Here is a 16,063-nt window from a genome sequence, read left to right on the forward strand (position 1 = left end):
CAAAAAACTATCAGCATTAAAAATAAAAGAGATTATTGTCTGTAGCGTCCAAAAACTTTCAGAACTCGGCATCTGTTTCCTGATGATTGAGCATCCATTAAATATGTTTTGCCCATATCCAGATGGGCTGCAGGAAAACAGAAAAAAACCCACACTTTTAGTTGCCTGAGGTCAAGGTTTTTAAAATATTAACGAGTTTATCTGACAGAAGTCAGTCAGCCCAGGGCTACAAACAGAGGCACCAGTTCAAAAGTTTACAACTTCTAAAGCTGATGAATTTTTCACCTGCACAAGAAAATACGAAGCAGCAGACAACACATCGGGTTTTGTTTTTCTTTCACTGTAAAAATTCAAATATGTTGCAACACAAGGAAATCCATGAGACACTCATTTGTTTAATACCTTATGCATCCACTGAAAAAAACAGAACTGACATGCATAAGAGTAAGCAATGAGGCTGTGAAGACACCAGTGACACATAATTAATAATTCAGTTTGCGTAACATGATGAAAAATTGCGCTTTTAATTAGGATTGGATTAAGGAAGGGTTGCATTTCAGCAAATAAGCGCTGAAGAGAAACCGTGGGATCGGTGAAATTACATCAAGCAAATCATTCAATTTTGAAGAATAAACTGAGTCAGGCTATCGATTGTAATTACATTAACAGTGGAGTAAATATTGTCACTGTTTGTGACTTCATCTTGTGTTTTGTCTCGTGCTCTGACGCATATTCACATGAAAAAAGTTCTGTTTAAGCCGTCTTGGCAAAACCCCCGCATATTAACACACCCATATTAATTATAAGCGCAAATATATCAAGCTATACCATTCAAAAGATCAAATAACACCCACCCACGCAACACATGGGCGCACGTACACTGGCAGGATCTGCGGCATGCTGTAACGACAGTAATTACCTGCGGTCTCACATTAACATCTCCCTCCTGACTGTCTGACTGGCTCAGCTAGTGGAGGGATGTAAATCGCAGCACAACTCTGATGTTGCGATTAGGTCTAAATTACACATCATCACTCTGTTTCCAGCAGTGTCAAGGGAGGCAGAGAGAAAGGTTTGTGAGAAAGAGGGAGGGACATTTGTAGAAAACGGATGGTGTGGGGGGGGGACAAGGAGGTGCCACTGCAACAGTGGGGAGGAGTAAGTCAGCACACCTGCTTAACATTTAGATTGGTTTTGTTGCACAAATATTTTAGCAGATGATGGGGGCTAAAAGGGGCAACAAAATGCATTTATAACCAAGTTTGGTGATACCTCTTGTCCTTTCAGCTTTATACTCCAGAATATGAGTTGACTACTCCTGCGCTGGTGAAAGATTTCAAATCTTTACAGCTGCTGTACCATTTCTTTTTTAATTAATTATTTTTTTTATTTATCCTACCAAAAAGAAAAAAGAAGAAGAAGAAAAAAAATTGCCCGAGTCGTTCCAGCCTATGCTTTTCAATAGATGCAAGCTAGACTTTGCTGGACTCCAACATTTTTTTCTGAACCTATACATCTGAATGAACTTTCATGACAAACCTGAAAGCATACCTGCAGATGGAAAATATAAAAGGAAGAAAGAAAAGAAAGAGAGCAAATGATTGTAGAGACTTTAGAAGTTAATAGATTTTCCATCTTTTCTATTCTCCATGGAGCTGTGGACCGGTATCACATTGCGCATTGGGCAAAAGTGTATTTTCACTAAAAGCCACCAAACCGTCCAAGGTCAGGGGATAAACATGCGTCAAAGCAGACTTTTCTTGGTAATGAGAGGAACATAAAAATGAGTATAAAATCAGAAACAGATAGCCTAGTTGTTGCTTCTACAACCATCAAACCGCTAGAGCCGAATATGAGCCATTACTCTGTTCCACTCAGCTCATCAGAGCACATCCTCTCATCAAATTAATGAACACATTTATTGTTAAACACGTTTTTATAAAACATTCATTCATTCTGTCTAATTAAAAGACCCAACAGGCCTGACATCACTTAAATATGCATACTTATCACTCACATGGTCTGAATTAAAGATCCACAAGTGCGTGCGGGGCTCTGTGTGTGCACTGTATGCGTGCATGTATGATGGTAAAAGAGAATGAGGCTTCCTAAGCAGGCCTTCTCACTCTAGGCTTAATGGTGGTAATCGTGGCGTGACCCAACATTAAGACAGTGTGTGCGTGTGTTTATGTGTGTCCCACTCTCCCTAATGGTGACGATGATGACATGTTCTCCATTAGACTAGTCAGTGGGCCACAGCAGATCTAGCATATTAATGATGCTGATGATGGCTTCTTTAATTACCTTCGTCTGCTGCTGCGTGGCCTGACTCCTTTTCCCCGATTCCTTTCATCACACACTCTCCTACGCATGCTGCTGGGTTGTTTATCAGTGGTTGCCATTACTGAAATCCTCTGTCTTGCATCTAGCCTGTGTGTGCACAGCTACATAACCAGCCTTGGTTGAAGTTTCACAAGCCCTTCAGGAATCAGTAGAAAATAAGTTTAAACTTGTAAGGCATACAATGGAAATATTTTACCAAGTTCAGTCAATACGCCAGCACTAATATAATATCAAACAACATCCAACCTTAGAAATAATTCAATTTTGCACTTTTATTCCACAGATCCTGTATAAAGGAGGGTAAGCTAGTCCTTGAGGCGTAACAGGATTACTGACAAAAAAAAGAAAAAGAAATGTGCAAATATTGTCGTGCAGCGTCTAAAAAAGAAAAAGAAAAAGTCTACGTTTGATGAAAAACTCAAACAACAGAAAACTTTAAATGCGTTATGGATTGAAGGGATTCGCAATAGCACAATGAGTAGTGTTTAGTTTTCCGGCTGACCGGGTCGCACAAGTGCTTAAATAACAGCAGCAAAACAAAAGAGCAATTTTAGGGTCTGAGGTGCATCCGTGCTGTCTTGTTTCAGTGATGAGTTTGGCAAAGCACAGAGTTACGGGGAGGAGGCGCTGCCCCAAAGCATCTTGGGGGAGAGGGGAGCGGGAGATTGACAGACGGGTTGGTGTGAAGTCTGCAGTGATGCGGATGCTGTAGCGGTCCATTGTGGCGAAGAGAGAGCTGAGCAAAGAAGCGAAGCTGTTGATTTACCACTCGATCTACATTTCTACCCAAACCTACACACGTGAGCTCCAGGTAGTGACCGAGAGAATGAGATCATGGTGGTAATAAGCTTCCTCCAAGGGGTGGTTTGGATCTCCCTTAAAAATATTCTAAGAACCTCAGCATAACTCGTTCACATCGAAAGGAAACTGTTAAGGTGGGCCGGTCAACAGGCTAGGATGCTTCCTGAATGCCTTCTAGGTGATTGCTTGGAAGCCGCGGGGAAGACCGAGGCCATGCTGGAGAGATTACATCTCACAGCTGGTGTGGAAACTGGAAGAGCTGGAACATGCTGCCAAAGGTGTGTGTCTCTACTTAGGCCGCTGCCGCCATGATCTGCACCCAGATAATCGGCAGAAAATGGATGGATGGATAAATATAGCATACATTGCAGTACGTGGTTTGCTTTTTAACTGCAAGGCATTTATACATAATTCATTATGTTCTCCTGCACACGCAAACACACACACAGATCCACACACGATGACTAATAAATAAAAATGTGCCAAGGTCAATCTCCTCATGGATGCTCTTAGTCCAGTGTGGTAGCTGAAAACTCAGCGACGTGGGGCTATCACACAACACAGCTTGTAATAGAGTGACACAACACAACTCTTGGAATCTGTGAGGGCGAATTTAGCAGAGCTAAACCTTGTTGCCAAGGTGAAATAATTAGATGTTAACCTTGAGTAATTGCAGTATTAGTATTTTCCCTTACTTTTATTTGATTAATTAAACACTCTCATGTTTGATTTATTAAAAAAAACCAAACTAATTTCCACTCGTTTTAAAAGTGTTGTAAATCTTGACCAAGGTGACAAACTGTTTATAAAGTAAAACATGAAATGAAATAAAATAAAAGAGCTATGACTGATGTGAGTCTGCCTATTTTGTGCTTGAACGAAAAGCTTAAGAAATCCAACACATTATCAATAAAACAAAAACCAAAGGTGACAGCAAGGAGGAGAAAAAAACCCTTTCAATACACCTTTTTCTTATCGCCTCTTCCTTCCAGTCTGAGACTAAATTCTTCCTGCCATATGTCACCTCTATGAACCCGTCTGTACAGGAACTTTTCATGGTTTTGTACTGAGACAGAAACACAAACGTACAGCCTTCTTTGGTAAAGAAGGATATTGGGTGACAGCTAAGAAGGACGTGAAAAGTTATAGCAACAACATGCGAGGGGAAAAAACATGGTTAGTTTTCCTGCTTGACTGTCCTTTCCATCTCTCAAATGAATTACAACAGTGTAGCTTAATGAGCTGTGTGGGATGGTGATGGGACACACATGCACACACACTGTGCAAATACAAAGTCCATTCCATGGTTTAACAGTCAGACAATTGGGCAACTTCTCTTTATTCATCAACTAAACAAATGAGCTTCATTTGTCTGTCCTCATTTCGCCATGTGTGTGTATGTTTGTGTGTGAAAATGGTGATCAAGCGCAGGTCGTTCTGAGCTAATTAGTCCAGGCTTGGGGGCTTCTATCAGGTATAATGAGTGAGATCAGTGAACAGCTACAACCGTTACGGCGAACCGACATCTCAAGTGTCTCTAAAATTTGAAATACAACACGTTTGTTTTGCATCCACTTAGCCAGATTGCAAACAAAAACCACAAAGATATTTACAGGCTTGCACATACAACATGCTGTTTTGTTTTTTTTTACAAAAATCTGCAAACAAAAAGTTACGCAGTTGAAACTAGTTTGAGTGGTCCTATTGTGACTTTTTCTGGCTCAAATGAGAAAATCTTTCCATATTGCTTTAAAAAATATTTTTTCTCATTTCCAGGATTTCAAATATGGGTGTTTTGTGAAGCCATGAATCTAAACAACCAGTCTTTGGTGCCTAGACCTTCAAATGTGGACTTTTTAAAAGAGAAACATTACTTATCCATGTCCGTCCGGTGTTGCTATGGCTGACGTGTCAAGGCACTGCCAAAGATACCTGTCCGCATTTCTGTGCCAGCAACAGAATAGCAGTATTTGTTGCCCTGGGGTGAGAACGCACGAGTACTGGATGACATGATTTGATGGAAAATTTCTATTAAGCAGTTAGGACCACAAATTTACAAAAACATATTGGCAAAAGAAATGAATAAGGCCCTAATTCTAGCAGTCGAGTCCCAGACAGTTGATTCTGTTCATCTGGATGTAGCGTTTTCAGTGGGAGAAACGTTTCGTCACTCATCCAAGTGACTTCTTCAGTCTCAGCTGACTGCAGGTTTCCCAACCTTATAAACTGTACATTTGCATAAAGCTCTTCCGTGTTAATCCAGGGGTTGTTTGTTCTCACTGAAGTATAAATCACATATAAATCAACCAAAACCATATATTAATAATTAAAACCCTTAATTTAAATATGTTTTAAAATATTATATTGCAGACAATGATGGCTGGATTGACATAAAAAGACAAAACAATGGCTTTTGGGGGAAAAACTTCCCAGACCTTCATTACAGTTATCCTATAAAATGTACCTCAACTGGATTTAGATCACATGACTGACTCTGCTAATGCAGATTATTCCAGTTCTTTACCTTTAAAAACTCCCAGGTTGCTTTTAGATTGTGTTTTGGGCCACTGTCCAGCTCTCCTTTGAAATGCCATCTAGTCAACTTCGCTCCAGTACAGCTGAAACCAAGCAGATAGTGTATCCCTATACAGTTCCGTCTTCTGTCACATCATCAATAAACAGCAGTGATCCAGCGCTGCTGGAAGATATGTATGTCAGTGTGTCACACTGCTTCCACCACACTTTACAGATGAAGTTGTATGCTTCCAAGCCTTCTTCATACTCATTTTCCTGCGATTTCCATATAACTTCATCTCCAAAATAATGTTGTTGCAGAGCTGGTGTGGCTTTTATTTTCAGTGCAATATCAGCTTGGTTGATGCAGTGTTTAGCACTGTCAGCTCCCACGCTCCAAAGACATGATTGTGAGGTTAATTGGTAATTATAAATTGGCTGTAGGTGTAAATGTGAGCATGAATGGTGGTCCGTCTCTCTGAGTTAGCCCTATGAAGGACTGCGCCCACCTCTCACCCTGTGACACATCCTCATTGGTTAATACAGTTCATGCTGACTTTAGTCATACAACTATTAAAAGATTATGTTTAGGGAAATTCCAATATTACGTGGACCTAACTGCACATTATAGCGACATTCAACACACCCTTGCGCAACTTAAATTTATATTGTGCATTCACACACTGATTGGTACAAATCTACAAAGTATTTTTACACATTCAGATGCAACTTTGTATTTTACGCCCCCCCCCCAAAAAATACTTCATAACAGAATTTGTATGCAGTTAAATACTGCCTAATGATTCATTGTGGGAAAAGGTGGTAACAGGAGGTAGCAGGATGACTCTTTGTTCCCTTTTTTTTTTTGGCAGTTCTATGTTTTTCTCAAGGATTTTAACAAGGGACCAGACTTCTCTCTGTAATCACTAGGCAAGCGCCCCGCTGACTCAGAGTGATTAAAATCTACTGTCTAATTGTATTTGTACAGATGACATCAATAGTTGTAAAGATATTTGGGCAACTAAAAAAGTTTAAGAACATGAAAACATGCTTATAAACTTTGCTATCTGAAAACTTCTCTGCAAATTCTCATTAAAACTGCTTGAAATCTTTAACTTCATGCTCAAAGAAGTTGAGGTAAACACACTAATGACTATGATTGTGTGTGTTGTGTGTATGGCTGAGTAAATGTGAGGGAGAAGGAAAGAGGGATGATCTGATCAATCACAAAAACATGCCTTGTTTTTACCCTGATTGGTATTTGAACTGGACTCATGCAGAGGGACAGGACTAAGCAAAGTGTGCATGTATCTCTTCGTGTGTGTGTGTGTGTGTGTGTGTGTGTGTGTGTGTGTGTGTGTGTGTCCTGAGTAGCATGCATGGAAGTGCAAAACTGACTAACATGCGAATCGTTAACTTGATACCAGAAAAAAGATACTAAACAAACCCAGAAAACGCAAACAAGACTCTTTCGCGCACACCTACGTAGTATACACTGTACATACAAAGACATACATAGAGAAAAAGACAGAGCTATCTGAGGTTCAGCTTCTGTGCACCAAGGCAATTTGTAATATAGATTTCCTCTATAAGCCACTGTAGAGTACCATTTACCATTTCAAACCCTTTGATTTTTTTTCACCATTGGATAATTCATCTTCTGCCGCTCAATAACCGAGATTGGGACCTAATGAAGGAGTCATAGTCACAACGGCCATCACACAGGTGTTTAAACACAGTTTGGAGTCAAATTCACTGAAAAGCTCATTGGTTTTTGAAATGATGGAGGACACGAAGCATGCAAAGGAAAAATGCAAAGGATTGTGAACAAGGGTGGGTCAGTGAGCGCATAACATATACAAATACATACTTTTTGATGCATACAATAAAAAAGTATTAGAGTGATTAACTGAATCATTTACAACCAGATGTAATCACTGTACTTGCTCATACAGTATCTTGAACTTAAACCCAAAGGTTACTGAAACATTACAGTTACAGTTACAACAACACCGGTAGTATTGGGAGCATTTTTATTAGCTGAGCAATGTGTTTCAGCCACAAGCCAAAACATGCACATACTACTTAGGCTGCATGAACTTTTACCACTTTAGTTACTAAAGCGGAAAGCAGACTTTAGGTTCCATGCCAGAAGGCTCTACTCTGTTTCTCCTAATACTAAAAGGCCAGAGAGGAAGTCCATTATTGATATTGGCAAGATTCTGAACTCATCTAACTTGTCAGTCCATTAAGGTCACCTGATAGGGGTTTGCAGTGTCTGCTTTACTATCTTAGTCATTAGATGCTCATGGCTGTTGCTCCTTGAAAGGCTGTGATGAAATACTATGATGCGATGGGTAAGAGCTGGATGTGAACATTTCTTACACTTTCATATTAATCCATTAAATATAGGGCTATAGCCTGTTTGCTCAGCTTAGCATGAAGTATGGAAACAGAGGGAAACAGCTAGCCCAGTTCTTTGGAGGCCCTGTAGAGTCAGGCTAGCTTGTAAAGTGTGCCCACAGTTTTGCAATCCTGTGTCCACAAAGTTGTGGGATAAAAGAAAAACAAAAAAGGAACTGGAGTTTGGGATTGGATCAGCCAAGTAAGTCCACTTTAAGAAATCTTAACAGTAAAATCAAGGAGTTGACATTTCACAGCTTTCATTGTGTGTTTAATGTGTACTTCATGCCAAAAACAAAAGCTTCAATTTGAGGCAGTTTAGTAACCTACAGTTCAACTAGTCCAAAAATCTGTGTGAAGACTGCAAACTCAGGCACAGATTACAACATGAGTTAGATAATGGTCTCAGAGGCCTCTATTCCCAGGCAATGGGACCTAGCTAAACAAACAGCTAAAACATGAAAGCTCGCTTAGCTCAATAAATAAATAAACATCACAAAGAAAAGTATCTTGAAAAATTACTGTATAGATAAAAACGGGAATCAATCAAAAGTAAACATGATAAAATAAGGAACTTAAATCAAAAATCAACGTGGGTACGGTCATATAAGGTGCATTGCTAGCTGTCCCCGTGGCAGCGAAGCTGAAACAGATGCTAGAGAAGGTTTTCAGCTGCATATCCAGTAAGCGGTGTACTTTCCATTAATTATCCACAGCTATTCACAACAGCCACAGTCATTTTGATGACCTCTGCATAAGCTCATCGAGGAACCCAAAAATCCAAACGGTGTGTTGATTCCAATGAGATTCAAGCAATTACAGCGCTGATGAATTCCCTTGGCAAGTATTATGGATGCATTCCAACAGCTAGCAGTTCACTATCCAAGCCACAGAAACTTTCCTTCTTAGGTAGCATATCAATCCCTCCACGTTTCTTCTAACCGCTAAGATTAATGTCTCTGTCCACACGAAAAGTCTTGAAGCCAGGTAAGGTCACACTGTGGTCCACTAAGTATGTGCACCAACATCTCACTGCAGTGCTCCAAATAGTACATGGCACAACACTCTGTGCTTTTCCTCAGAGAATGGTCTTAATCAGCTCGCCAAGCTCATCTGTATCATTGTCTAAACGCACCAAATACCCCCTGATGATCGCTGGAACAGCTCCATCATTGAAACCCCAAAGTTTCCTGTGTGGGTCCTCCAGGATTACAGGCCCTGCACTGGGCAATAGAACTGTCAGCACTATCAGCTGGTGAACAGCCCCCACTGCAAGAGTGTAAACTGAAGAAAAACCTTTAGTAGTACACTAAACTTGACTTTGCAAGACTTGCAGAACAAACACTAGATGTTTCAGCTTAGTATAAATCACAATGAGCAAAAAAAAAAAACCCTAAAATGTTCCATTCATGCATCCATTTTCTTAACCGCTTATTCAATTTAGTCACAGGGATCTGGAACTTCTCCCAGCTGTCATAGGGTGAGAGGAAGAGAACACCTTGAACAGGTTGCCAGTCACATCACAGGGGGTTACACAGAGAAGCAGACAACCACGGACACACACTTACACTCCTACGGCTAATTTGGAAGCCCAGTTAACTTAACATGCATGTCTTTGGACTACCTGATGAGAACCCATGCAGGCACAGGGAGAACATGCAGCAACCTGCACATAAAAGCCCCAGCCGCCGCATTCAAACCCAGAGCCGTCTTACGGTGAGACAGCAGTCTATTTTTGAAACTGTATTTTTTAATGATGGAAAGAAAAGGAATTTACTGTATTTATTTGTGAACATTTAATTGCTAAATTTTTCCATAAGAATAAGAAAACTTCATCTTGATGGATTAAGTGCAGATAAAATTAAAACCATGGGGACTGGGAGAAGAAAAACAACTTATTTATCTTATAAGATGTTTCCATATTTTTGAGGAATTTCCCGAAACGTGTCAGCATGAGGAAAAAAAAAATCCTTTAATATTGCAACTTTTATTATAGAAGAAAGAGACCTTTTTTTTTTCTTGATAATTCTTGCACTAGCAGTCATTGGCACGTCTGCTTCAATCAATAGTCTGACATACCTCTGACAAATGTCATGCAAAATTTTTGATCACAGACAACAGAGAAAAGAGAGCCAGCCACGCAGCAAAGGCAGACATGAAAGAGTTTTCAACACTCGTGAAATAGATGAAGAACTCTTCGCGAGCGCTGACATGGCTTGTGACTGACCAATCAGCTGGCCTTAGTTGGTGTCTTACTGGCCCTGGGCTATCACAATTGTCAAGCCATGGTGCACTAAACAGAAGAAAGGAGAGCCGTGTTATGTGGACTGCATTATTCACAAGGACAGAGTGGAGGAAAAAAACGGAGTAAGGTGAAGGAAAGTGAGTGAAGGGGAACAAAATGAAAAGAGAAGAAAACAACAGAGCACATGAGTGAGAGAGGACAGAAAAACAAGAGTGGGAAAGAAAAGAAGGCATGAAAGAGAAAATGAAATACATAAAGAAGAAACTTGAAGGTAAAAAAAGGGAACAAAACACATAATCAAGGCATGAGAGAGCACCGTGGTGTGGGGAAGCTTACGGCTGGATTCAGAGTTTGTCAAATCTAAATGAACATCACTTCCCTACACTGGCTATGGCCCTAATTATCCATTCTGCCTTTGTACAGCGGCAGCTCAGCTCTGACAACTGCTCTCCCTTGAGATTCCCCCCAGCTCCCAGCTAGAACATTAGGGAATATCAGGGAATATTACACCTAGGAATTAACGCTCCAAATCACCTTGCTAGGTTTAGGTCCCGCATATACCCCTCCCTTTCTTGGACAAGATAATCCTGGCTCTAGCACCGGATATATGCCACTAATCATCAAAAAGGCAAGGGGTGGGGGGGTTGCAGGGAGAGAAGGAACAGCAAGGAAGATCTTCAAGGGAAAGGGAGAATAGAGGAGATCATGAGTATTAGTATTCATGTTTATGTAGTACAGTACACCTGGCTTAAATGTTTCATCCAGATGGGTCAGTGAGAAAAATCAATAGGCTGACTGGTAGAAGAGTTAGATAATCGCATTTAAATAATGAAGCGGTAAAACCTGGCATAGCTGTAATTTATGTACACACAGTATCAATTCATTTTCTTCTCAGCAAACACCTCACCTGCGTTGTGCCCCGAGCCCTTTTTAAACAAACACCTGAAATTATTTGGGAAGACTGCGTCACTGAGGTTTGGTGCGTATTTCTTCACCTGGTCCAATGCATCCTGTTTCTCTCTCTCTGCTGTGAGTTTCTGATGGACAGCCTCTGTCAGCTCCTTCTTCAGCCCCGCAGCCATTGACCTGCGAGCGAAAACAAAACAGCCGAGCTTAGTATCATCCTAAGACGAGGCTTATCAACGAAAAACAAAACAAAAACACAGCTTAAGTGAGTAATTCGTTTTTGGTTAAACTGATTTCATTATTCAAATGTATTTTACAAATACATTATTTCCATTAGCGCAAAAACAAACAGAGACAGAAAATCCCGATCCGCGTTAGTGTTTAACGCAGGCCCCGTGAAGTGTGAGTATGTGTGTGTGGCAGCCGAGCTAAGGGAATGTGAAGGGGATCAATATGAAGGGGTCTATTCCTGCCACGCACCGTGCGTCCGTGCGTGCGCGAGTCAGTCAGTGTCTACGAGTGTATGTGTACGTGTATGCGAGCGAGACTGTGTGTGCCGGCTGCCCTGGCTACAGCCGAATCAATACGACAAATGATTACCATTTCCACAAACCTCCCTCCACAGCCTCACTTCGGCCGCTCTCGGGCCTCGACACCCCTCCGCCAACACTCCACACAGACACACACACACATATATATGTATATATGTATATATATATATATATATATATATATATATATATATATATATATATATGTATATATGCCGATATAAAAATGAGAAATTGCAACTTTATGAATAGTAAAAGCATCCGGGCCTTTTACGGCCAAAAGTTTTTTGACCATAATCTGAAGTTAGCATATTATTGATTTTACAGTTAAAAAAAAGAATGACTAGGCAGGGAAAGACCACAAAGTCAGCATCTGTCTATTAGTTTTTATTGGCTTCTGTGTTAAAACGACTCATCCAAAAATATCAAAACCTTAATAGAAAGCCCAGTATTTACCCAACTAAATCTTTCTAACACTGGTGATAAATGTGATTTATACTTCATACTTAAGTTCATTAATCAGTCTATAAAGTGCTAAAAAAATGCAACTTTAACTTACTACCACTTTTGTCTGTTCTGTCTACAACTTATTATTTTCATTATCGTTTAATCTGCCAATTATCTTTCATTTTTAATTATTTACACTGTCTAGAGCAGTTCCCAAGGACCCAAAACCTAAAGTGTTTTCACATGATTATAGGTTTTATCCTCTCAGAAAGACAAACCCCAAATGATAGAAGATCAAATTTTTAGATTTGAAAGGCTGGGGAAACTTGTTTTGTCATTTCAGATTATATTTGATTACTTTATAAAAAATGTCACGGATAGCTGTTGCATTAAGAGATGGCCGATAGCAGAAGGGTGACAAAAATAAGAGAGAAACAAGAAGGCGATATCTCTAGGCCACCAGTGCTCTCCTTAGACCCTACAGTTTTCCTTGGGTAAGAAGTGAATGATCAAAAAGTAATGATCAAAAAAATTATGAAATATGAAACCTTGATAGTTATGAAGGCACACCAGCAAGAGCTGGGCAATTTTAATTAATTTTCTTCTCAGATGATTAGAAGGCGATAAAATGAAGAATAAAAATCCGTATACGTTTGTATAATGAAAGGAAATCGTAGCCGACTACACTCAGAATCCCTCGCTAAATGTTCCTCAGCAACTTTAAAGCTGAGACTAATAAAGCAACTCATTGGTAGCAAAAGTTGAAGCAAAAGCCGTACAGCCAAAACAAAAGGAAGAGAAAATGTCTGACAGATCGGTCCGTAGAGAGAACATATGATAGGATGAACAGAGTGGGAGAGAGAAGGAAAGAAAGAGAGGAGGCGTCCTGTGGAGAAAGAAGGGGGATTTCCCACAGCACAGATGGAAGCCATTAGCATGGTGCTGTTGCTTAAAAACCTTTCATGTCTTTGCAGTTATTAGATAATACCCGGTTAACAGTAAACAGCATGATTCTGCAAATGGATATAATATGCAGGCACAGCGATTGTTTTACCATACAGCATCTAAAATTGGTTAAAATCTAATAAAATGTAATAATTCAGAATGTAACCTATAAAGTCTCCATACTGAGTTTTAAATTGTCAGTTGACGAGCAAAATGTTCCATGGCTCAACTTAACCAAGAAACTCCCCGAGACGGAGACCGTAGCGGTGAGGTCATGTCGAAGCCAAAGCCGCAACCACAACTATGCGTGCACAAACAGCAACACACAAACACACACTCGACTGGGTGATACATGCTTGCTGATGTCATCACCGCAGCTCTGGTGAAACAGAGAGGTCAACCAGAGGTCTCACCTCTGAACTCTGCGACCCAACATCTGCTTGCTCACCTTCTCCCATCAATACATGTTTGTATATATTTTCTCTCGCATTAATCCAGGAGCAGATAAAAGGGAAAGCAGTTCACATGTTCAGGAACAATGTAACATTTTGCTTTGCAGGCTCAAACAATGTATGCATTTAGAGCTCAGGGCTGTTCTGTTCAACACATGTTCGGTTAAAAAAAAAAAAAAGCCTACTGTGCGTCGCACGTAAAAAAGTCTAAATGTTTTTGATTACCGAGCTTACGCGAGGGACGGCGGGAAATGGGATGAGAACGGAAGCCGCTTTCCCTTTTTCCTTCTCTTTGCTTCTTACCTTATTTTCTCCTCTGCTAGCTTGCCTTCATTCAGACACCCCTCCATCCGCCTCACCTCCTCTGCACGGGCTGCCAACTCCTCCACTGAGCAGGAGAGAGAGAGAGGGGAGACAGAGGAAGAAGAAAAGTGTGCGATAAAGAGCAACAGTTCATTTCAGACACACTTAGTTGGGATTCATTAGAGAACAGGCCTTATTCAAATAATCACACAACCACAAAAAATGCAAAAAGAATAGTCATAAAATTGCCTCAGATAGCTCTCGATGCAGAGATGATTTTGTTTTTTGAACTGGATTAAAGAAATAACTCTCCGAGATGACTACACACTTGCACGACACTTTACATCTCCTAGCAGGCAAACGTTAACTGGATGATTTACAAAACCTGCATACGGAGGTCTTTATTGATTCTTGTCAAGTTCAGCACGAGTGGGAAAACATGAACTGCGAGTCACCTTCAAAGCGAACCAAGAACTCTGCCACAGAAGAGGCACTGAATGCCTTTCAGAGGCGGAGAGGGAAGGGAGGAACGAACACAGTGCACTGCTTACAGTTGGTCGGCGAAGCAACCTTTTGTTGAGAGACAAAAGGGGTGCTCCCTGGTTTCGTCAATAGATGGCACTCTTTACCTTGAGCAGGCCACTTGAGCTCATACCCCTGACTGCAGCCCTTCAATCACATACCCTTTTCAGCCGTCTCTTCCATCTACATGCAATAAAACCCCATTGTCCTACACTTAGTAGTTTAGCACATTGAGGGATGCATAATAAACCACTAGTCAGGTTTCTCAGCTAGGTTTGCTTTGCAGGCCCTGTTCAGTTTGAATTTAAAATTTAGGATTTGCCCCCGCACTCCCCTCTTTTTTTTGTTCTGTATGCTGTTTTGTGAGTCAATGTTTCTTCATAGCTCTTAAAACCTTTTCACTAAATTCAGTATTCATTGAATATAACATAAACTGTCAGCCATCGGTGACCAAGGCTAGTGAATATTGAGAAGGTCTGTGCGCTGAATATGAAGAGGTGTGTGCGCTCCTGAGTCTGTGTTTATGTGTGCACGTGTGTGTGCGAGTGCGGGTGTTTGTTGAATATTTACGGAGCGGACCTTGACTTTCTGAGTGTGTATTTGGGTGTGTGAAATAGAAATATAGGAAATGTGTATTTCTGTAAGCTTTTTAAGGCCACACAGAATGCTAGGATAGAAGTGGTGGGAAAGACTGAAGAGGAGGAAGCCAAAACCAATACCATAAAGGAAACAATACAGAAAAGAAAATCCACATTTAATAAAACTATGACTAATTTATGGTTTTGTTGCATCAAAACTGTTTAAACTAAAGCCCTAGGAAAATTGAAGCTGCAACTGGAATTGCTAAATATTTAACGATGCGCTTTTATTTGTGTATCTATGTGCATGCATGTGCCCTGCCTTGGCTATTTTACCGAACCTCAAGGTGAAAGTTTTGCTATGAATCTCAATAATCAATAAAGTGGAGATGTGAAAACTTGAGATGGGGATCAAATTCATATTCAAGGCATTCGCTTTTCAGGTGACCTCAGTGACACCTTCCACCAGGGGAAGCCACAGAGAGAGCAATTAACTGCATGCGCTGACCGTTTACACAAACTCTCTTATTTGTGCCTGAGCTCGCATAAATAAAGATGCGCACAAAACTGAAATACACACTGAAAATTAAGTGAAAAACAAATTTGTAGAAATACGAGGGGAAAAAATGGGCACAAAGGAAGCTGGTCCAAACACATACAAGTCCTTACTTAAATGTGGTATATATTTAGCTTGGCAAGACTTGATGACCAAATACTGACTATTTTTTTCCGCATAAAATGAGGATCTGCAGAGGGGGTGTGGATTTTGACACTTCTCTCTTTATCTTAGTAAAAGCAGAACTGTGATCCATATCCTGAGGTCTGAGGCCCTTAGCAAACTGTTTTGAGTGGCTTCATGAGCTGTGTCCGTAGTTCACAATTTAAGATCTTCAGTCCTTCTCTTTCTTAGCTCTTTGATTCTTGTCTTCACAACTTACGGTGTGACATTAGGCCACAATGTAACTCTCTCCCGATCTCTCCTTCTCAGTGCCTTCGTAGGAGCTTCAAAGCCCATCATGCAGCATCAGCCTATAATCACAGATCTGCGGTCAG

General features: G+C 40.5%; 1 protein-coding gene across 12 annotated transcripts in view; it reads right to left on the bottom strand.

Moving 5' to 3' along the window:
* Positions 1-16,063, bottom strand: part of pmfbp1 (polyamine modulated factor 1 binding protein 1) — a 99,032-nt gene that overhangs the window by 12,169 nt on the left and 70,800 nt on the right. For 11 of the 12 annotated variants that reach the window (XM_082547718.1, XM_082547716.1, XM_082547715.1 and 8 more), the window contains 3 exons: positions 13,911-13,995; positions 11,302-11,392; positions 10,841-10,981 (listed from right to left, as the gene is read on the bottom strand). In XM_082547718.1, the coding sequence (XP_082403844.1) occupies positions 10,841-10,981; positions 11,302-11,392; positions 13,911-13,995 (317 nt within the window). The remainder of the gene's footprint in view (positions 1-10,840; positions 10,982-11,301; positions 11,393-13,910; positions 13,996-16,063) is intronic. The other variant, XM_082547717.1, reaches the window with a different exon arrangement.

The sequence above is a fragment of the Aulonocara stuartgranti genome (genome assembly GCF_965226115.1).
Source record: "Aulonocara stuartgranti genome assembly, chromosome: 9".
Classification (NCBI taxonomy): Eukaryota; Metazoa; Chordata; class Actinopteri; order Cichliformes; family Cichlidae; genus Aulonocara; species Aulonocara stuartgranti.